Source organism: Heptranchias perlo, chromosome 8, assembly GCF_035084215.1.
Source record: "Heptranchias perlo isolate sHepPer1 chromosome 8, sHepPer1.hap1, whole genome shotgun sequence".
Taxonomy (NCBI): domain Eukaryota; kingdom Metazoa; phylum Chordata; class Chondrichthyes; order Hexanchiformes; family Hexanchidae; genus Heptranchias; species Heptranchias perlo.
Genome location: NC_090332.1, coordinates 73,089,796 through 73,113,573, shown reverse-complemented (window position 1 = coordinate 73,113,573; position 23,778 = coordinate 73,089,796). Strand labels below are relative to the sequence as shown.

Sequence of the window (23,778 nt, the reverse complement as noted above, 5' to 3'; positions counted from 1 at the left end):
GTAAGCAAAAACATTGTGCATACAGTCTCTTCCTGAATTAAAGACTTCAGACCAGAACCCATGTCAGCAGTAACGCCCATCTCACATGGTCAGTAGGAGCATGTTGCACATGCACTGAGTGGAGATTTCAGTTTGCTGCGCTAGCTCATTAACGGCCAATTACCCTGGAACCAATGAGCATGTCTTCAGTGTAGAAGCACACAACACCCTCAACATTCTCAGAGCAACTAGAAACTGGGCGCAAAAGTGTACATTGCTGGCCACTAGAATACGTTCAACTTTGGCACATAATATATACATTGACAGCCGCTTCAAGCTTTAAGTCACAGGCATGATGGGCCGAATGACCTTCTATGAAATTATTGAATAAGCGTCAAGGAGGTGAAGGGTCACAGGATGCAGGTATTTGCTGAACATGTGACCAGCAATGTGTGAAACAACATAAAGCGACTTGTAGAGAGAAAAATACCCAGTGACAGAAAATTTCAAGTGTGTTGTACCATGGATTAGTAATTCATGGCTTTGTGCTCACTATCCTCTACATGCTGATTTTTACATAGAATTTACAGCACAGGAACAGGCCATTTGGACCAACTGGTCTGTGCTAGTGTTTATGCTGCATATGAGCCTCTTCCCACCCTACCTCATCTAACCCTATCAACATATCCTTCTATTCCTTTCTCCCTCATGTACTTATCTAGCTTCCCCTTAAATGCATCTATGCTATTCGCCTCAACTACCCCATGTGGTAGCAAGTTCCACATTCCAAGCACTCTCTGGGTAAAGATGTTTCTCTTGCATTCGTTATTGGATTTATTATTGACAATCTTATATTTCTGGCCCCTAGTTTTGGTCTCCCCCACAAGTGGAAACATCGGGCTATCGATTGGGCCGTGTAGCGCCTGTTTTGTAGGCGCTACGCAGCCTCCTAAGGACCCAAAATGGCATCCGGTATGCGCACGCACATTTCTAGTGTGACGTGCGCCAGATGCCTTATTGGTAAAGGCTTTCACGCATGTGCAGATAGCGAGCGCCGGCAGCAGGTAAAGTAGGAAGAATATGCACGAGATCAGTGTGCAACGCTGATTTGAGGGGACAGAAGCAATTTTGGAACTCAATGCTCCAGCCAACGCATGTCTTAACCGGGCACAGGTGAACAGGTCATAAACAGCATGGGAGGACCCCCGATCAGCGCTATTTGAAGGGATCGTGCAGGAGTTACAGGTTAGTTGCTGGATTATTGCTTCTGGCTGCTGATGCATTTGTACCTGTTTTTGGAGATTTCCTATACATGAATACTAGGACTAGGGCGCATAGCCTAAAAATTAGAGCCATGACTTGCAGGAGTGAAGTTAGGAAATGCTTCCATACGCAAAGGGTGGTAGAAGTTTGGAACGCTCTTCTGGAAACAGCAGTTGATGCTAGCTCAATTGTTCATTTTAAAACGGAGATTCATAGGTTTTTGTTAACCAAAGTTATTAAGGGATATCGGGCTAAGGCAGGTACATGGCGTTAGGTCACAGATCAACCATGATCTCATTGAATGGTGGAACAAGCTCAAGGGGCTAAATGGCCTACTCCTGTTCTTATGTTCCGATAATAAAGTTTCAATTCTCTACAAGGAGTGGGCTGGCTAACTGACTGGCAACAACAAGGACACTGACAGAGGGGGGCAGGGGTGGGACAGGAATGCTGTTCTCCTGGGAGAGGACAGCAGGTTCATGTTTCATGGAGCCACTGCCATTGCTGCCTCCTGTTATGCGCCACCTTCTCCTGCAAGAAAGCAGGACGTGTGTCGGTCATCGTCCTGCAGGATGTCTGGGTGTTGTGCCTGTTGTGGTTGAATAGCTGCCAGTCTGTGTAACCTGTGAGTTGTGGGTTGCAACAGTAGTAATGTGTGAGAGTGAAAGGAAGCATCTGATTGGAAGAGTTGAGTACCGATTGAAAGAGCTTGTTGGTATGTGGGTGATGGGGGGTGTGGTGCGTGCAGCAGTGGATACGGCTAGTGGTGCAGTTGGTAGGAGATGCCACTTGACAGTTGACCTCGCTCACCTTGACCACTCGTGTCAAAGCATTGAACTTCTTCCTGCACTGCATCCATGTTCGCGGTGCAATGCGCCTGGCATTGACTTCATCCCCTACTGCCACCCACTGACTCTTCAGCATATGTCTGAAGGAGGGCCTCTTGCACCCCTGCAGTTTTGGATGCCCCTCCTTCTGTCCACCTCTTGCACCAAGGCCTCTAGTGCATCAGCAGAGAACATTGGTGGACGCTCTCTCGCAAGCCTGATACGAACTCAGATTGGCAGATTGGTGAGCTTTGCTGTGCAGATTGGAGGATGTGGGATTTAGTAGTGTGCAACCTTTATTCAGTGTTTTAACATAACTCAACAGTTTGTAAACATAGGGATGGGACCTGCATCTGTGTTTTATGTGTGCGATGTCTGATCTCCAGTCAGACTCCATGTGGACCCGTATCTTATATTTTGCAAATAACAGGTGCAGGCTGCCTTTAAGAGATGCTAGCCACTCACGCAATATCGGGGTCTCCCTGCTAGTGAGCAGCCACTCAACAGCGCAGCTAGGCCTGGCTGCTCGCAGATACCGGGTAAATGACAAGGCAGCACAAATGTTATGTTCTGCCTGCATCTCAACAACTGGGCAGGGGTTAATCGTGCATCGCAACTCCCACGCCTGGTTTCGGGGGTTATCCAATTTAACCCACAGCTTCTCTACGTTTATCCTATCGAACCCCTTCATAATTTTGAAGACCTCTATTAGGTCACCCCTCAGCCTTCTCTTTTCTTGAGAGCCCCAGCCTGATTTCCCAAGGACATCTATGGCAACATGGTGAGACAGTGAATGAAGGTCAGGCGTTTCCCTACATGGGAAGAGCAAAAGATGGGCGAGGAGGAGCTGTCCCCAAGCTGTTCCAGTGGATCTGCAATCAGCCAGCTAACATCATAGCCCTAACATAATGAAACCCTGATACCTCAAATTTAAAATTCTCATCCTGGTGTTCAAATCCCTCCATGGCTTCGCCCCTCCCCATCTCTATAACATCCTCCTACAACCCTGCGAGAACTCTGCGTTCTTTCAATTCGGGCCTCTTGCACATCCCCGATTTCCTTGGCGGCCGCGCCTTGAGCTGCCTAGGCCCCAAGTTCTGAACTTTCCTTCCTAAACCTCTCGCCTCTCTACCTCTCTACTTCTCTACTTCTCTTCCTTAAAGACGCTCCTTAAAACCTACCTCTTTGACTGAGCTTTTGGTTACCTGTCCTAATATCTCCTTATGTGCCTCGGTGTCAAATTTTGTCTGATAATGCTCCTGTGTTGCGCCTTGGGACATTTCTACTACGTTAAAAGCGCTATATAAATGCAAGTTGTTGTTGTTGAAACCAGAACCTGCAAACAACGACACATGGTAAACTCATTCTCATTTTGTTCATGAACTAGGTCTGTACCAGCAGCTGCTTAAGGGCAGGTCATGATGCTGCCCTCTGTGCTAAAGATAATGCACGATAACCCTACTGGGAAGAGGGAGAAATAAAAAGGTGTAAAAAGGCACAGAAAATTCTTGCCTTTGTTTCCAATTGTATCTTAAGGTCTTGCACTTCCTGTAGGTGCTGCCCTTTCAGTTGTTCCATTGCCATCTCTGCTTCTATGCTCACGTTGGCACATTCACCTTCTGGGAAAATCTTATCTGTTCAAAAAATAATAATAAAGCTCAAAATTCTGCAAACAAAGCACCGGGGTTCATTTCTAGAGGAATAGAATTGAAAAGTAGAGAAGTTATGTTCAACTTATGTAGAATCTTGGTTAGATCACATTTACTGTGCACAGTTCTGGTCTCCATATTACAAAAATGATATAAAGGCACTGAGGAAGGTGCAAAAAAGATTTACAAGAATGATACCAGAACTGAGAGGTTATAGCTATCAGGAAAGATTGAATGTGCTGGGGCTCTTTTCTCTAGAAAAGAGAAGGCTGAGGGGTGACCTAATAGAGGTCTTTAAAATTATGAAGGGGGTTTGGTAGGGTAGACATGGAGAAGATGTTTCCACTTGTGGGGGAGTCCAAAACTAGAGGTCATAAATATGAGATATTTACTAATAAATGGAATTTAGGAGAAACTTCTTTACCCAGAAAGTGGTTAGAATGTGGAACTTTCTACCACATGGAGTGGTTGAGGCGAATAGCATAGGTGCATTTAATGGAAAGCTAGATACACACGAGGGAGAAAGGAATAGAAGTTATGCTGATAGGGTTAAATGAAGTAGGGTGGGAGGAGGCTCGTGTGGAACATAAAAGCCGATACAGACCAGTTGGGCCAAATAGTCTGTTTTTGTGCTGTAAATTCTATGCCATTCTATTGTATGTAACTCTGCTGTTAAATATACTTTGTGGCTTCTTAAAAAATACTGTCGCTAATTCATCGGATGCAAGCATAAGAAGAAAAGTAATTCACAATAAGAGGGGATTTACTAGAATGATACCAGGGGTGAGGGACTTGTGTTTAGAGACTAGAGAGGCTGGGATTGTTCTCAAGAGCAGCATAGGTTAAGGGGAGAGTTAATAGGGTGTTCAAAATCTGAATGGTTTTGATAGAATAAATAAGGAGAAACTGTTTCCACTGGCGGGAGGGTCGGTGACCAGAGGACACAGGTTTAAGATAATTGGCAAAAGAACCAGGGGGGAAATGAGGAGAATTTGTTTTTACACAGCCATGTGTTAAGATCTGGAATGCACTGCCTGAAAGGGTAGTGAAAGCAGATTCAATAGTAACTTTCAAAAGGGAATTAGATGTATATTTGAAAAATAAAAAAATTTGAGGGCTATGGGGAAAGAGTGGGAGAGTGGGACTAATTGGATAGTTCTTTCAAACAGCCGGCACAGGCACGATGGGCCAAATCGCTTCCTTCTGTGCTATAAGATTCTATAAAGAGTAAACTAAGTTTGGTATTCTTATATTTTATTTACCATAGGCTGTAGTAGGGTATCAGTTATCCTTACCATTACGCATTAGGATAGACAACTTCCTCTTTACTTTCAATTGCAGTTCACTCTTTACCATTTCTCCATCTTTGAGGGAACAAAAACAGAATAGGAAAACCATGTAACTAGTAATAGGCATGAGTTGGGAGTCGATAACATTGATGCAGCCAGATATTGGGACCATACCCACAGCACAGGATTTTAAGTCATTAAAAAAGAAAAAAAAAGACTTGCATTTATACAGCGCTTTGCACAACCACAGGGCGTCCCAAAGCACTTTACAGCCAATGAAGTACTTTTTTGAAATGTAGTCGCCTTTGTAATGTAGGATACGCTGCAGATAATTTGCGCACAGCAAAGTCCCACTATCAGCAATGAGACAATGACCAGATAATCTGTTTTAGCGATGTTGGTTGAGAGGTAAATATTGGCCAGGACATCAGGGAGAACTCCCTTGGTCTTCTTCAAAATAGCGCCGTGGGATCGTTTACGTCTAGAATGTTACGGGCTTCGGTTTAACATCTCATCTTAAAGACGGCACCTCCGACACTGCAGCGCTCCCTCATTACTGCGCTGGAGTGTCCGCCAAGATTCTGTGCTCAAGTCTCTAGAGTGGGACTTGGACCCACAACCTTCTGACTCAGAGGCGAGAGTGCTATCCACTGAGCCAAGGCTGACACTGTTTGAAAAACTCCATTCAGTGGCAAATCGAATGTCACAAACACAAGGAGGTTGGACAGTGAGGGAGAACGATGATGTCCTGGCGATTCGCAGGCCAGAGAAGGAAAAAAAAACTCCACTCCAGGTTTCTGATCTCTTCGGCCCAGGCTGCAAAGTGAGTGTGGGTGGATAACAGTGGAGCTGCAATGCCTCCCTCCTACAGTTAAATAGCCTGCCCACACTCACTGCCCGGGCTCACGCATGATGACTGGCTGCTTGCAAGTTGCTTTTGAAAAGAATTCATCTCCCAGCAAAAAAATAAAACAACACCCCACACTGGAAAATATTTTAAAATTCCTCTATATTGTGTCAGCTGTGGGTCAGTGGTAGCACACTCCCCTCTGAGTCAGAAGGCCGTAGGTTCAAGTCCCACCCTAGTGACTTGAACACAAAAATCTAGGCTGACACTCCAATACAGTACTGAGGGAGTGCTGCACTGTCGGAGTCTTTCGGATGAGACGTTAAATCGAGGCCCCATCTGCCCTCTCAGGTCGACGTAAAAGATCCCACGGCACTATTTTGAAGAACTGCAAGTGAGTTCCCTCCGGCGTTCTGGCCAATATTTATCCTTCAACCAACACCACCAAAAACAGATACCTCATCGTTACCTCATTGCCGTTTGTGGGACCTTGCTGTGCACAAATTGACTGTCCCGTTTCCCCACATTTAAACAGTGGCTGCACTTCAAAAGTACTTCATTGGCTATAAAGCGCTTTGGGACACCCTGAGGTTGTGAAAAGTGCTATATAAATGCAAATTCTTCCTTTACATCCTTTCCTTTCCAATAATTATCCCTTGAGCAACATAGATAATACAGCAACTACCCTGGACTACACATCTCCCAAATCCATTTTCAACCTGAACAATGACCCATAAAAGATTTTGCGTTTCGCACATGATTCCCCTGTCGGATAACCTTAGGAAATATTGTGGGGGTGGGGGGTAATGTTAGACCTGCCATCACTTACCAGGATCAGACTCGCACCTGATGACCCTGCCATCAGATCCTATATAAATGGAATTATTCTCCTTCTTATTACCCACACGGCGGTGCTTCCTGTCATGCAGTTGTGAGCGGAGCACCTCCATTTCAGACTGCAGCTCGTCATTCCGGTCACGCAACTCCTGTGGAAATTAACACAACAACCTTAAATAATAAAACAAAATGACTGCATATTGTGTCACAAGTCCCAGCCAGAAGAGACATGATTGGGTAATTCCCCCATCAATCGCACCCGGAGACCACACTGCTGTAAGTAAACGGGGTTGATCTTACGCACATAAATTGTATTATGTGACTATCCTCCACTTACTGCGTTTTGCTGGAGAAACAATCCTGCTGTACTCGGGAGACTCTTTGCTGTAGTTTCGGTCACGAGTTTGATGACTCAAGTTCCACCCCCACCTCCAACTCACTGGCCAACACAATGGTGTCAATATTTACTCCGGGGAAAAAAAGTGGTCGCTAAGAAGCAAATGCGGTTTCTTGCTGCGAGTACACGCGAAAGCAGCTGGGCTGGGAGCTTCCTCTGCATTTACGACCAGACACACCAGTAATCTGGGCACAAACCAATCATGTGGCTTAAAAGATGGCGGAATTTTGGGCATAATTGAGATACACACCTAACTACAATACACCCCAAGACTCCTTCATCTTTTGCGGCCGTCCATCAAACTTTCTGTCTGAACTAATCTCCGCCCACAAAACCGGCCGCACCGCGCCCCCCGTCCCCTCGACTCTCAAACGAGAGTATCCTCCAATTGCGCTTGTTCGGGGGAGGGGTTGCTCAACATTGCGACCAAATTTTCAGGCGCAGCAGGAAACAAAGTAATTTTTCTGGTCTTTTAATTGCAACTTGAATACTTAAAAAAATTTATGCTCTGAGACCCACTCTGTATTTTCTGTTTCTTTGAATGGATTTTTAGGGCAAAGTATGAGTTACATTAAAATCTGGAAAGCTTCCCCGATTGCAGGTTCTTAAATATGCTGTACCTGATGTGCACGAATGATGGTGAAATGAGTTGAAACTTTTAATTTTAAGACTCAAAGAAATATTCTAGTATGGGTTTGATGTTTCCCTGGGCCCCGATTGTTTACACTGATTTACGCCCATTTTAAGTTCTGGTGTATTCTATTGAGATTGGGAGGACACTTGGGCATAACTTGACATTGGCAAAATGGGCACAGATTCGGGTGCAATTTCCGCAGTGCACCCAAGGAAAAAACTCCAGACCTTAATACTTACATTTAAGCTATCACTGCCCCCTTCTTCAACCCCCTCCCTCCCAGTATTCTTTCCCTCCGCTCCTAAACGCATGACTCCCAATGAGGCACAAACTCACAAGCAATGGATAGCCCTCTGCTACCTCAACCCAGGTAAGAGTTTCCTCGAAAGTGAGTGAGTGAGTGTGAACTGGCTGCTTAGCATTGGTGAGTGCAGGCAGTTTGTGTCACACCCAAGTCCTCACTGAACTTCCACAAAGACCCATTTTCCAGCAGGGATCACCAGCAAGGAATCAGGAGCAGGAACCTTGCCTGAGTTTCCCCTTCCGAGAGAGACTACACTTAAAACCATAAACTCAATTCACACTCTTTTACTGTCCCGATTGAAAACTGTAGGACACTAGTCACCCAATTCAAATTATCTGTTAATTCAATTTTTCAAGCACCAAATTCCTGTTGTTGTGTTATTAACATTACCTAATTCAAATTATTGAATAATTTTTTTTAAAAGCACAAAAACAAATTGACTGAACTACCAGTAGATTGTATCTGGAACATTAAGCCTCTCCCCAGAGCATTCTTATGAAAATTATGGCAATTTCTTATGATGAGTATGGCTTCAGTTTGCACGTATTAATGTCAGACTGCAATTTCTAATTATTCGAAGCTAAAACTCCTGCCTTTGGTATTTCTGTAGCAAGAATTTACTTACAATGCAGTTATATTGAAAGTCCCTCTGATTTTAGATTTACTTGGGAACCACATAATATATCAAGCCATCTATTCCCACCCCCTTGCTATCTCCTCAGCCCGAAGGTCACGCAGGTGAAGGAGCTGCCAGAGCTCAGTGCTGGGCAGCGCAACCTGGATGCATTGCGCCCTCTGGAGGAGACTGCATTTGTCTCACTGCACAAAGAAAGAACTCGCATATGAATAGTGCCTTTCACGACCGCAGGACGTCTCAAAGCGCTTTATAGCCAATGAAGTAATTTTGAAGTGTAGTTACTGTTGTAAAGTAGGAAATGTAGAAGCCAATTAACGCATAGCAAGATCCCACAAACAGCAATGTAATAATGACCAGATAATTACATAGAATTACACAGAATATACAGCATTCAGCCTAACTGGTTTGTGCCAGTGCTTATGATCCACACAAGTCTCCTCCCACCCTACTTCATCTAACCCCATCAACATAGCCTTCTATTCCTTTCTCCCTCATGTATTTATCTCGCTTCCCCTTAAATGCATCTATGTTAATCGCCTCAACCACTCCATGTGGTAGCTAGTTTCACATTCTCACCTCTCTCTGGGTAAAGAAGTTTCTCCTGAATTTCTTATAAGATAGTCAATAATAAATCTAATATTTATGGCCTCTAGTTTTGGACTCCCCACAAGTACAAATATCTTCTCTACATCTACCCTATCAAATCCCATCATAATGTTAAAGACCTCCATCAGGAGACCTCTCAATCTTCTCTTTTCTAGAGAAAAGAGCCCCAAGTCTGTTCAGTCTTTCCTGAAAATTGCACACTCTCATTTCTGGTATCATCCTTGTAAATTTTTTTTGCACTTTCTCCAATGTAATGGGGATATCACAACTGTGCACAGTACTCTTAAGTTGGGAGATGTGGGCACAGACTGGGTGGCAACTACACATTGCAGAACTTTAGACAAGGAGATGTTGGAAATAGGAGAGCAGTTAGAGAGGTTAGAGGGATAACGTTTTTAATTTTTTTTAAAAGATGAGGCCAATCTTAAAGAGAGTGAGGTATGGATGCTGTCAGTGAGTATTGGATCAAGGAGTAATTGTGTGATGAGGAGTTGAGTCAGTAAGGGTTGAGGGCACAGGAAGGGTCTGATGGAGGGCTGGGGAATGGGGGAGGAGATGCATCAGCATTTTCAAGAACATAGTAATGGTTATTTTTCTTGACTGAACAGTAATCAGTGCTCAAATTCAGACTAGTGCTATAAAATGTTCCGAGCTCCATCATCCAGTCTGCAAGTAGAGTCAGGGGTGAAAAAAAGTGAAGGAACAGGAAGTGTGGACAAACACACCGCTCAACAGTTAATTGGACAGACTCAAGGTCCATCAATGCCAATTCTGACTAATTAAACATTAAAATCTGAGACTGTTTCAAGCGTTGATACAAAACCAGAGAGGATTCTTAAATTAGTACTTTGTAGATCTACAGCTAACACTAGGACCAGTCTTAATAAAGTTACAAGAAACTGGATATTCTATCCTCTCTCTCTGTCCTCTTCGCGACAACTGAAAGTTACCACGATCAACTGACCCATCCCTTGTTTTTGAAGTATATGTTGGCAAGAATAAGAAAGATGGCTCCTTTGATGCAGGAAATGAATGTATGCTAAAGCTCATGATCATGAAATTTAAAAGGGATGAAGGTCAACTGAAGCATATTGTTGATGCGTCAAGTTGAAGATGAAGGAGGTTTGAGAGTTTACCCGGTGTTCAGGTTCAAGGCAAGAGTGAGGTAGAGTGAAGATGCTCACCTCAAATTGGCATGGGTTTGCCTCATCACCTGATTTTTGCGAGGGGTGCTAGAAATGGGAAGACTAGAATCAACAAATAAAATAAGTTCAAGACCATACTTTGAGAGTTAAAATAGATTTGCACTTTTAAAAATGCAGATAAAACTGGAATCACTTTTTTTTTAAATTGATTTGATGAATGCTCACCTTCACCCTCTAGTAATTCCAAAAGGAAGGCATTAGAATAAAGAGAGACAGTGCACAAAGTAAGTACAGGTTTTGCCTACTTTTACAAAGACATCATTTTTGTTGTGGAGTTAGTACAAAGTACAAATTAATCCTTTCCCTGGTCAGACAGGAAATAAGAGAGATTTAAGAGTGAATGTCAACAATAAGGAACTTTTTTCCATTGACAACAGTATCGTCACTTGACGAGATCAGTAACACCTTCAAGTTCCCTTGACTGCAGGATCTACCCACTGTGTTCCCAGAGCTTTAAGCAGAATTATTTTTGGTTACAAAAAAAAAGGAAAAAAAAAATCCAACATAGGTTGAATGGTTTTCTAAAGCTTTTTTAAAAAAAATAAAATGTCTTGACAAATCAAACACTAGGAACGGCCACTTTCTAGATAGGCTTCATCAATAACAAAATTGTCAAAATGATGAACCAGAACTCTCCTTGAGCAGCTTCACCTCCCCCAAATAGGAGGTCACCATTGCCACTGACAGACTTGAACGTTTTTGATTCCAATCAACACTCTAGCAGCAGTGAGCACCGGCATTCATTTTCTAATGCTGTGTTGCGAGGTATTTGGCCAGTACCCTTATTACAGGGTTGGAAAACAGAGGTTAAAAAGCACAGATTCTGAAAAGAGAAAAAAAAGGCAAACGGGACAGACAGATATCTGTAATGACAAGTAGAATTTTCAAATTACCATTAAGACTTGCATCATACATACGTATATTTAGATTAATATCTTTCAAATGCCCAACTCAAAGTGCTCCAGAAATGAGCAAGAATTGCTTTTCGGTTATGCAATATTTACCAATCCAATCACATTACATCAAATTTTACAGCATAGAAACCGGCCATTCAACCCAACTGGTCTATGCCGGTGTTTATGCCCCAAATGAGCCTCCTCTCACTTTACTTCATCACATACTATCAACATATCCTTCTATTTCTTTCTCCCTCCGGTATTTATCTCGCTTCCTCTTAAATGCATCTATGCTATTCACCTCAACAACTCCATGTGGTAGCGAGTTCCACATTCTCACCACTCATCTCCTATCTTCACATACTTATTACTATAAAATTAGACTGGTCCACCAGATGTCTAGTGGTGTTTAAGATGATTAATGGATTTGATAGGGTAGATACAGAGAAACTATTTCATCTGGTGAGGGAGTCCAGAACAAGGGGGCATAATCTTAAAATTAGAGCTAGGCCGTTCTGAGATGATGTCAGAAAGCACTTCTTCACACAAAGGGTAGCGGAAATCTGGAATACTGTCCCCAAAAAGCTGTTGAGGCTAAGTTAATTGAAAATTTCAAAACTGAGATGGATATATTTTTTATTAGGCAAGGGTATTAAGGTATGGATCCAAGGAAGGTAAATGGAGTTAAGATACAGATCAGCCATGATCTAATTCAATGACAGAACAGGTTCAAGGGGCTGAATGGCCTACTCCTGTTCCTATGTTCCTGGATACACAATCCAGTGTGTTATACTCAAAACTGCCAGTTAATTAAAAAGAAAGTGGAATTGTAGAAATTAAAATAGACAGAAATAAATTAAAAAGAAAACCAAAGAAATTTAGTCCAAGGGAGTTTGTAAGCAACATTGAAAATTGAAATGTTAGAAACGTGCAAAAAAATTAAAACAAACCAGATTTCACCCCCAATTCCAGTTTTCTCCCAACACTTGCTGGGGTACAGCTCCACAGACACCCGCAGTCTTCCACTACTGTGCTCGAGTGGCACCCAAGCCTGAGCCAGTCCACACCGACATTCCTGCAGCATCACTGGGTAGCGATCAGGAAAAAGCAGCAGTCCCATTCCCCCTCCCTAGTGCTGAGGTCAATCATCTTGCCCAAACTTAAAATGTAATGTATTTAAAAAGCTTTTTTGACCAATACCAACCCTGCATTGCTGCTCATACTCCATTATAATCTCAGTGAACCGCTGCTCCTGGGCAAAGATCTCCATACCCGGATGATCCAGTGCTCCTAACTGAACATGTGGGGGGCGGGGGGGGGTGAGGGGGAGAGAGAAAGAGAGAGAGCACAAATTAGACAAAAAAAAAGCCACAGCTGTCCCGCATTTAGATAGTTTCGCGTCACTGGTGGGGTGGAGGGGTACAGAACTCATCGTACCTGATGAAGCTGAAACTATAACCTGCTGACCTGTCCTTTTTCTCAGCCACTGTGCATTTCGAATGGTCACACGTTTTCTTTTCATCTCACCATAATTCTGTTTCCCCACTTGATCTCGGATTCTCTTGGATGACAGGGTGGAGGTATTGTATGGGGAGTGATACCTTGGACATGGGCTGCGAGGGGCAGGGCGGCTGCTTAATGCTCTCTTTCCAGGATGCAGGAATGGCAAAAAATGTTCCAGTTCCCAGCACTTTTTTTGTGGGATGTGGGCATCGCTGGCAAGGCCAGCATTTATTGCCCATCCCTAATTGCCCTCGAGAAGGTGGTGGTGGGCCTTCCTCTTGAACCACTGAAATCAGTGTGGTGGAGGTGCTCCCACAGTGCTGTTAGGTAGGGAGTTCCAGGATTTTGACCCAGTGACAATGAAGGAACGGCAATATATATCCAAGTCAGAATGGTGTGTGACTTGGAGGGGGACTTGGAGGTGATGGTGTTCCCATGCACCTGCTGACCTTGCCCTTCCAGGTGGTGGATGTTGTGGGTTTGAGGGGTTGCTGCCGAAGAAGCCATGGCAAGCTCCATACTCACCAGCAGCCTCCTCCCTCCTGCGGTACTGAGCCACATGCCAGATGTCCTGTTTCTGACCGCTATCAAGTGACCGCTACTGGAAACTGCACATGTGGATATCGAGAGGAGGACAGGGTTTGAACTCAGCCACGGTGCCTTCTATAGTCAAGTAGCTTGCTCATACTCTATGATTTCTAAGCTCACACAAAAAGAATGATCATTTGGATAAGGTACTAGAGGGCAGTTGTGGCCTGTGTAACATGAGGCAGCACCTTTAAGGGAAGAAGAAAGAAATGTAAAAAGTATTTTCTTAAGTAAAGTGATTCCTTATCACTAGAAACTGCTCCAAAAGCAGAACACACATACCTTATGCATTAAAAATGGTGCGTAGTCGCAATATTCCAAAGACATTGTGCGTGTAGGAGCCGCTGTCAGCACAATGTGACACGACATAACATTATGTGACAAGCCCAGCCTGAAGTCCCTCAAATTAACACATCTTGGTTTGCAGGATATAACTTTATGTGATAAGCCTACCCTGAAGACCCTCAAATGGAATTGGGAGGAACATAGAAACAAGACTCTGAAAAATTAAAGACCTCCCAACCACCCAACAGCAAGAGAACAGCGAGAACACGACAGCAAATTGCAAGGTGAGGGGAGAAAAAAGATTGTGTTCTTCAGGAGCAGCATCCAATGCTTGAGAATTAGAGAGAACCAGAAAACAATAGAGTTTGAATTCGGCAATCCAGAAAATGGACCTCCCAACGAAGTGAGAATTGAAAGGTTCAAATTCAGGGCACATGAAAAAAACCCGAACACCACAGATTATCCATAAACTGAGTGAGAGCTGATAAGATACTGCCAATCCAAACAAAAAGAACCCAGCCGTATAAAAGAGAAAGAAATCCCCAATCCGCACAACGAATCGTTCAGCCTCCCCCACCCTCCCCTCAATGTTGCAGAAATGACTGTGAGCTCCCCCCTCACCAGCAGAAAATAACCTGGAATAACCCCACCCCCCCACCTCAGAAAAGAAGAAAGTGACTTGAGTTCCACTCCACACAGCCCCCCAACCTCCAGAGCAAATCACCCCATAGCTTCCCCCTCCGCTGGTCAATATATTATTCAACTTTGACTGTCTGCACCTCTTTCCTCCCTCTCCTCCATCCCTTTGCCCCAATTTCCAGCTTCCCTTCCTACTCTTCCCTCCTCTGCTCCTATCTCCCTCTACCCCATTTTTCCTTTGTTCCCTCACTCTCCCTCTCCGCCTTTCCTCCCTTCCCCCTCGGTCTAATTATCCTCCTGCCCTCTAACCCTGCTTGACCTGAAAAGTGTCCTTGGTCTCGAAGGAACACTGCCCACTGTGCAGTTACCCGTGCAACGCAGAGCACAGGTCCAATGTTACTGTGCGTCACTCAGTAGTTTCCAAAAACCCAATTTCAAGGTTGCACTCTGCCTGCATTTAACAAACAGTCCTGCTGAGAAAAGCAACATTCAAACATATTGCATGCCATCACTGTGAAACTCGCTTTTTCTTTCAGTATGTAGTCAAGGTCCTTCTGTAATCTGCAAACCAATTTCTCAGATTCGGCCAATTTTTCCACCGTTTCCACCAGTTCTTTCGTCAACCGACTGCTCTCCTGTTGAAAAGAAAAACTGTGTCATTGGATAACTATTAATTAGATGTAGATTAAATGTCAGCCGTGGCTTAGTTGGTAGGAGTTTCACCTCAGTCAGAAGGTTGTGGGTTCAAGTCCCACTCCTGAGACTTGAGCACAAAATCTAGGCTGACACTCCCTGTGCAGTACTGAGGGAGTGCTGCACTGTCAGAGGTGCCGTCCTTCAGATGAGAAGTTAAATTAAGGCCCCGTGTACCATTTGTTGGCTGTTAAAAGTATTGTAGTAGGGTTGTAAGATCTAGTTTGCACGCTCCATTGTTTTTGTTAGGAATAGTCATACTCCCGGGGAGCAGGATGTTGGTTATCACCATGACTACACAAACCACGTAGCTCTAGAACAAACACTGCAAAAACATAAATAGCATCCCAGTTAATGGTAAAACTGGATCCTTTTTTTCAAAGCAGGTATCTGTTAGTTCCTACACTCCAGTGTAGTACTGAGGGAGTGCTGCATGGTCGGAGGCGTCGTCTTTCGGATGAGATGTTAAACCGAGGCATATCTGTTTGAGAGGGTGGATGTAAAAGCTCCCACAGCACTTTTCGAAGATGAGCAGGGGAATTCTCTCTGGTGTCCTGGTCAATATTCATCCCTCAACCAACATCACTAAAACAGATTGTCTGGTCATTATCACATTGCTGTTTGTGGAAGTTTGCTGTGCGCAAATTGGCTGCTGCGTTTCCTACATTACAACAGTGACTACACTTCAAAAGTACTTCATTGATTGTAAAGCACTTTAGGATGTCCTGAGATTGTGATAGGCGCTATATAAATGCAAATCTTTCTTTATCTGTGTTTAGAATCAGAATTTGAAATAAAAAGCTTCACGGTGTGCGGATATTACACGGTGTGCTGAGAGTTCGGTACGTGTGGGAGTTAGGTGAAGTGGGGGAAGGAGGTGCTGCTTTGCCTTGCTTTTCCTGCAGAGCGGTAGTGGACCTGAGAGCGGTGAGCGGCGCGAGAGAGCGAGACCAGAGCGGGGATAAAAACAGCGCGGAGAGAGCGAGACCAGAGCGGAGATATAAACAGCGCAGAGAGAGCGAGAGTCCAGTCGGTGAGCGGCGGGAGAGAGCGAGACCAGAGCGGAGATATAAACAGCGCGGAGAGAGCGAGACCAGAGCTTACTCTGAGAGCGAGACTCTGAGACCAGCGGCAGTTCGGGGTGACGTCACCAGTCAGAAAGTGACGCGGCACAGGGGAGGCAGCTGATTGGTGAGTAGGTTCAGGTGAGTATTTCTACCATTTTACTGTAAGTAAAGTAATAAGAAAGGGAAGATCTGCAGGTTTTATAGCAGATAGTGTTTTTTTTTTAGTGAACCTAGGTCCCTAGTATAGTTAACATTTTCTAATTTCAACGTAATTTAAAAGGGGTAACTCAGCTAAGGCAAGTCATGGCAGCAGACCTCGCACCCGTGATATGCTCCTCCTGCAAGATGTGGGAAGTCATGGACACTACCAGTGTCCCTGCCGACCATGTGTGCGGGAAGTGTGTCCACCTGCAGCTACTGACCGATCGTATCTCGGAGCTGGAGCTGCGGGTGGACTCACTGTGGAGCATCCGCGATGCAGAGAAACTCGTGGATAGCACGTTTAGCGAGTTGGTCACACCGCAGGTAAAGGGTATACAGGCAGGAAGTGAATGGGTGACCACCAGGAAGAGTAAGAGATGCAGGCAGGTAGTGCAGGGGTCCCCTGTGTCCATCCCCCTCTCAAACAGATATGCCACTTTGGATGCTGTTGGGGGGGATGACTTATCAGGGGAAGGCAGCAGCAGCCAACTTCCTGGCACCACGGGTAGCTCTGCTGCACAGGCTGGGAGGAAAAAGAGTGGCAGAGCTATAGTGATAGGGGACTCAATTGTAAGGGGAATAGACAGGCGTTTCTGCGGCCGCAACCGAGACTCCAGGATGGTGTGTTGCCTCCCTGGTGCAAGGATCAAGGATGTCTCGGAGCGGCTACAGAACATTTTGGAGGGGGAGGGCGAACAGCCAGCTGTCGTGGTGCACATAGGCACCAACGATATAGGTAAAAAAGGGGATGAGGTCCTAAAAGCAGAATATAGGGAGTTAGGAGGTAAATTAAAAAATAGGACCTCAAAGGTAGTAATCTCAGGATTGCTGCCAGTGCCACGTGCTAGTCAGAGTAGAAATAGGAGGATATTTCAAATGAATACGTGGCTAGAGGAATGGTGCAAGGGGGAGGGATTCAAATTCCTGGGACACTGGAAACGGTTCTGGGGGAGGTGGGACCAGTACAAACCGGACGGTCTGCACCTGGGCAGGGCCGGGACCGCTGTCCTAGGAGGAGTGTTTGCTAGTGCTGTTGGGGAGGGTTTAAACTAAAGTGGCAGGGGGTTGGGAACCTGAGCAGGGAGAGAGAGGAAAGCGTAACAGGAAGGGACAGAAGGTATGGAGTAATAGGTAAAGTGTTAAAAAAGGAAAAAGCAGGAACTAAGCGTCACAAAACAGATTTGAAAGTTCTTTATCTGAATGCACGTAGCATTCGTAATAAAATGGACGAGTTAACGGCACAAATAACTACGTATGGGTATGATCTTGTGGCCATTACAGAAACATGGCTGCAGGGTGACAACGACTGGGAATTAAATATGCCAGGGTATTTAACAATCAGGAAGGACAGGCAGGAAGGAAGGGGAGGTGGGGTGGCTATGTTAATAAAGGAAGGAATCACTGTAATACAGAGAAATGATATTGGGACAAAGCATCAAGATAATGAAACAGTTTGGGTGGAGATAAGGAATAATAAGGGAAAAAAAACATTAGTGGGCGTAGTATATAGGCCTCCTAATAGTTGCAACTCTGCTGGAAGAAGTATTAATCAGGAGATAGTCGGGGCATGTAATAAGGGAACAGCCATAATTATGGGGGATTTTAATTATCATATTAACTGGACAAATCAAATTGGGCAGAGCAGCCTTGAGGACGAGTTCATTGAGTGCATCAGGGATGGATTTCTTGAGCAGTATGTAACTGATCCTACAAGGGGGCAGGCAACCTTGGACCTGGTCCTGTGTAATGAGTCAGGATTAATTAATAATGTCCTAGTTAAGGATCCCCTTGGAACGAGCGACCACAACATGGTTGAATTCCATATCCAATTAGAGGGTGAGAAGGTTGATTCTCAAACAAGCGTACTGAGCTTGAATAAAGGAGACTATGATGGTATGAGAGCGGAATTGATTAAAGTGGACTGGGAAAATAGATTAAAGGGTAAGACGGTACATGAGCAGTGGTGTTCATTTAGGGAGTTATTTTACAACTTTCAAAATAAATATATTCCACTGAGGAAAAAAGGGTGTAAAAGAAATGACAGCCACCCGTGGCTAAGTAAAGAAATCAAGGATAGTATCCGACTAAAAACAAGGACATATAAGGTAGCCAAAGTTAGTGGGAGGATAGAAGATTGGGAATTCTTCAAAAGACAGCAAAAAGTAACTAAAGGATTGATTAAGAAAGGGAAGTTAGATTATGAAAAGAAATTAGCAAAAAATATAAAAACAGATAGCAAGAGTTTCTATAGTTATATAAAACGAAAAAGGGTGGCTAAGGCAAACATAGGTCCCTTAGAGGATGAGACCGGGAAATTAATGGTGGGAAACATGGAGATGGCAAAAATGCTGAACAAATATTTTGTTTCAGTCTTTACAGTAGAGGACACTAAGAATATCCCAACACTGGACAAACAGGGGACTCTCGGGGGGGAGGAGCTAAATACGATTAAAATCACTCAAGAGATGGTACTCAGTAAAATAATGGGACTCAAGGCGGATAAATCCCCTGGACCTGATGGCTTCCATCCTAGGGTCTTGAGGGAAGTGGCAGTAGGGATTGTGGATGCTTTGGTGATAGTTTTCCAAAATTCCCTGGACTCAGGAGAGGTCCCGGCAGATTGGAAAACTGCTAATGTAACACCGTTATTTAAAAAGGGTAGTAGGCAGAAGGCTGGAAATTATAGGCCAGTTAGCTTAACATCTGTGGTGGGTAAAATTTTGGAGTCTATTATTAAGGAGACAGTAACGGAACATTTAGATAAGCATAATTTAATAGGACAAAGTCAGCATGGCTTTATGAAGGGGAAGTCATGTCTGACAAATTTGCTTGAGTTCTTCGAGGATATAACGTATAGGGTGGATAAAGGGGAACCAGTGGACGTAGTGTATTTAGACTTCCAGAAGGCATTCGACAAGGTGCCACATAAAAGATTATTACTTAAGATAAAAAATCACGGGATTGGGAGTAATATTCTGGCATGGGTGGAGGATTGGTTATCAAACAGGAAGCAGAGAGTTGGGATAAATGGTTCATTTTCGGACTGGCAACCAGTAACCAGTGGTGTTCCACAGGGGTCGGTGCTGGGTCCCCAACTCTTTACAATCTATATTAACGATTTGGAGGAGGGGACCGAGTGCAACATATCAAAATTTGCAGATGATACAAAGATGGGAGGGAAAGTAGAGAGTGAGGAGGACATAAAAAACCTGCAAGGGGATATAGACAGGCTGGGTGAGTGGGCGGAGATTTGGCAGATGCAATATAATATTGGAAAATGTGAGGTTATGCACTTTGGCAGGAAAAATCAGAGAGCAAGTTATTTTCTTAATGGCGAGAGACTGGAAAGTACTGCAGTACAAAGGGATCTGGGGGTCCTAGTGCAAGAAAATCAAAAAGTTGGTATGCAGGTGCAGCAGGTGATCAAGAAAGCCAACGGAATGTTGGCTTTTATTGCTAGGGGGATAGAATATAAAAACAAGGAGGTATTGCTGCAGTTATATAAGGTATTGGTGAGACCGCACCTGGAATACTGCATACAGTTTTGGTCTCCATACTTAAGAAAAGACATACTTGCTCTCGAGGCAGTACAAAGAAGGTTCACTTGGTTAATCCCGGGGATGAGGGGGCGGACATATGAGGAGAGGTTGAGTAGATTGGGACTCTACTCATTGGAGTTCAGAAGAATGAGAGGCGATCTTATTGAAACATATAAGATTGTGAAGGGTCTTGATCGGGTGGATGCAGTAAGGATGTTCCCAAAGATGGGTGAAACTAGAACTAGGGGGCATAATCTTAGAATAAGGGGCTGCTCTTTCAAAACTGAGATGAGGAGAAACTTCTTCACTCAGAGGGTGGTAGGTCTGTGGAATTTGCTGCCCCAGGAAGCTGTGGAAGCTACATCATTAGATAAATTTAAAACAGAAATAGACAGTTTCCTAGAAGTAAAGGGAATTAGGGGTTATGGGGAGCGGGCAGGAAATTGGACATGAAGCTGAGTTCGGATCGGTCAATGCCCTGTGGGTGGCGGAGAGGGCCCAGGGGCTATGTGGCCGGGTCCTGCTCCGACTTCTTGTGTTCTTTAGATTTGTGGTTGGGATCAGATCAGCCATGATCTTATTGAATGGCGGAGCAGGCTCGAGGGGCCGATTGGCCTACTCCTGCTCCAATTTCTTATGTTCTTATGTTCTTATGTTTACGGATTCCCTCACTTTTTTTTTCTTCTTCCAAAGAAAATTGGGTGGGACGTAAAACGGGTTGCCGATTCGCTATCGCCCGTTTTGTATTGCCACTCCAGATGAATTTCAACCCCCTCTCCTCATATTTCTCTAGTGTCCCATCTGTGACCTGACACCCTCTCTCCTCTTCCCCGCCCACCCTCCCAAACATGGCTACTGTCAAAACCACTTCTTGATGTCTATGACCCAATCTGATCCATTGACAGTCAAGGATATCGTGCACAGGCCAAGTTTTATGGGAGGGGGGTGGGGGGGCAAAAATAACTTGGTCATATTGGAAAATACTGCCAGAAACGTAATGGAACACAAATTTTATAAACATTACCAAAATTTTGAGATCTCATTTCCACTGTAATTGCATGCATTCTATCTGCTAAAGAGTATTTTAAGTTATTATACAATTCAGTTTTCCTCTATAATTACGCAAAGCTGATTATTACGTAATAAAAAACTAGAAAAACGACTGTGCTTTGCATCCAGCAAAATAACTATATTTTCCATTTGATATTACAGTCCCCACCACTTTCACCATCCCTGCTTATCCTGTACAGCCATGTATATCAGGCAAATGCACTAGCGATTTGCCGTTACCATAGAAGTCAATTACAAAGGCTTAAACCGTATTAAGTGCGTTGGCTATTTTGGGCAGTTCAAGCAACTGTTCGCACCTTGTTAAAGTGCCACTATGTACATAAGCTCTCCAACACTACAGGTTGACTGACCAGACTGCCGTCTCCGTCTCCGTCTCCGTCTCCGTCTCCGTCTCCGTCTCCGTCTCCGTCTCGTTTGGATCATTTCTGGAGCATTTAGACAGAGCGGCAAGTGCAGAGACGGAGGATGAGGATTCCCTCCGTGCTTTTTAAATATTCCTTGTTTACACCGGCCACCATGTAGAGAAGGCAAATCGCCTTCACACCAGCACGCCTGCTATACATGGTGGGGGACTGAACGCCAGAAGCACCCAGTCCCTGCAACATGTAAACTGAGCCAGAACGGTGGGAGAACACGGCGTATGAGTACATGATCTCAGCCTGGTCACCTACAATGGGAAGGATCAAAGCATTCCTCCACAAACTGTCATTTCACCTGCCTACCCTTCCCAGCTAGGAAAGGTGTGCACCGCACACTGAAGAAAATAAAATTATCCTCCCCCAAAGGGTTAAATACCAAGTTATTATTTAGCTTACCTTCATTGCTAGGTTCAGCTTACCTTCATTGCTAGGTTCAGCTTTTCTCGGAAATGGATCTCCTCTGATCGGAGGGAATCTATTTCGTGTTCCAGTTTTGCCCGCTGCGTGTTCACCTGTTGTACAATCAGCTCCCGTTCCCTGTCCATCTCGATTTTAACTGCTGCCATCTTTTCCTTGTACCCTTGGTCCAGGTGTCTGAGGAAGGGGAGGGAGAAAAAGGTGAGCAAATAATTTACTACAATTGCATTGCAAGGAATGGTTGAATATTATAGCAATCTCACCATAAAAGGTAATTTTACAAAACATTTGGCTATAACAATAAGGAATTCAGGAGAAACTTGTTTACCCAGAGAGTGGTTAGAATGTGGAATTTGCTACGTAAGAACATAAATAGGAACAGGAGTAGGCCATCCGGCCCCTCGAGCCTGCTCCGCCATTCAACAAGATCATGGCCGATCTTCTACCTCAACTCCATTTTCCTGCACTATCCCCATATCCCTCGATGCCTTTAATATCTAGAAATTTATCAATCTTTGTTCTGAATGTACTCAATGACTGAGCCACCATAGTCCTCTAGGGTGGAGAATTCCAAAGATTCACCACCCTCTGAGTGAAGAAATTTCTCCTCATCTCAGTCCTAAATGGCCTACCCCTTATTCTGAGACAGTGACCCTTGGTTCTAGACTCACCAGCCAGGGGAAGTATCCTCCCTGCATCTACCCTGTTGAGCCCTGTAAGAATTTTGTATGTTTCAACGAGATCACGTCTCATTCTTCTAAACTCTAAACTCTAGAGAATAGAGGCCTAGTCCACTCAATCTCTCCTCATACGACAATCCCGCCATACCAGGAATCAGTCTGGTGAACCATCGGTGCACTCCCTCTATGGCAAGTATATCCTTTCTTAGGTAAGGAGACTAAAATTGTACACAATATTCCAGGTGCGGTCTCACCAAGACCCTATATAATTGCAGTAAGACATCTTTACTCCTGTACTCAAATCCTCTTGTAATAAAGGCCAACATAACATTTGCCTTCCTAATTACTTCCTGCACCTGCATGTTAGCATTCAGTGACTCATGCACAAGGACATCCAGGTCCCTCTGAGCATCAATATTTCCCAATCTCTCACCATTTAAAAAATACTCTACATTTCAGTTTTTCCAAAGTGGATAACTTCATATTTTTCCACATTATATTCCATCTGCCATGTTCTTGCCCACTCACTTAGCCTGTCTGTATCCCCTTGAAGCCTCTTTGCATCCTCCTCACAACTCACATTCCCACCTAGTTTTGTGTCATCAGCAAACTTGGAAATATTGCATTTGGTCCCCTCATCAAATCACTGATATGGATGACATGGGGTGGTTGAGATGATTAGCATAGATGCATTTAAGGGGAAGCTAGATAAGTACATGCGGGAGAAAGGAATAGAAGGATATGTTGATAGGGTGAGATGAAGTAGGGTGGGAGGATACTTGTGTTGAGCATGAACACTGGAATAGACCAGATGGGCCCCGGACGGCCTGTTTCTGTGCTATACAGTCTACATAATTGTATGCAACAGTATTATGCTGTTTCTATCACAGCTGCAAAGGTTGCTGGGCATAACTTTATCTCTTGTCTTCCCCTACAGGCTACGACTGGTGTTGGAATAAGATTCCACAGCCAACCAGAACCCTTACCCAAATGGTCACTCATATCAGTACAGACAATGAGTGTAAACTATTCAACTGTGAGGAACACCATAGCCAAGTCTGTCATCATCCTACGTCCATGCTCTTTACAACAGGATATAGTGATCAGATTGGGGCAGCGGGGTGGGAAACATTGGTCATTGTTTCCCTTCCCTAGATCCAGCTAGTGTTACCAATGTTATGTCACTTGAGATGAACTTTGTTAGGTAAGGGTATCAAGGGATATTAAAACCTACCTTTTTGACCAAGCTTTTGGTCACCAGTCCTAATATCTCTATGTGGCTCGGTGCCTTGGGACGTTTTACCAC

General features: G+C 44.2%; 1 protein-coding gene across 6 annotated transcripts in view; it reads right to left on the bottom strand.

The window, feature by feature from the left end:
- ninl (ninein-like) overlaps positions 1-23,778 on the bottom strand; it is a 93,859-nt gene that overhangs the window by 27,399 nt on the left and 42,682 nt on the right. For 5 of the 6 annotated variants that reach the window (XM_067989302.1, XM_067989304.1, XM_067989306.1 and 2 more), the window contains exons 11-16: positions 21,795-21,969; positions 14,910-15,020; positions 12,575-12,664; positions 6,684-6,840; positions 5,014-5,082; positions 3,582-3,703 (exon numbers count right to left, since the gene is read on the bottom strand). In XM_067989302.1, coding sequence (XP_067845403.1) covers positions 3,582-3,703; positions 5,014-5,082; positions 6,684-6,840; positions 12,575-12,664; positions 14,910-15,020; positions 21,795-21,969 — 724 coding nt within the window. The remainder of the gene's footprint in view (positions 1-3,581; positions 3,704-5,013; positions 5,083-6,683; positions 6,841-12,574; positions 12,665-14,909; positions 15,021-21,794; positions 21,970-23,778) is intronic. The other variant, XM_067989308.1, reaches the window with a different exon arrangement.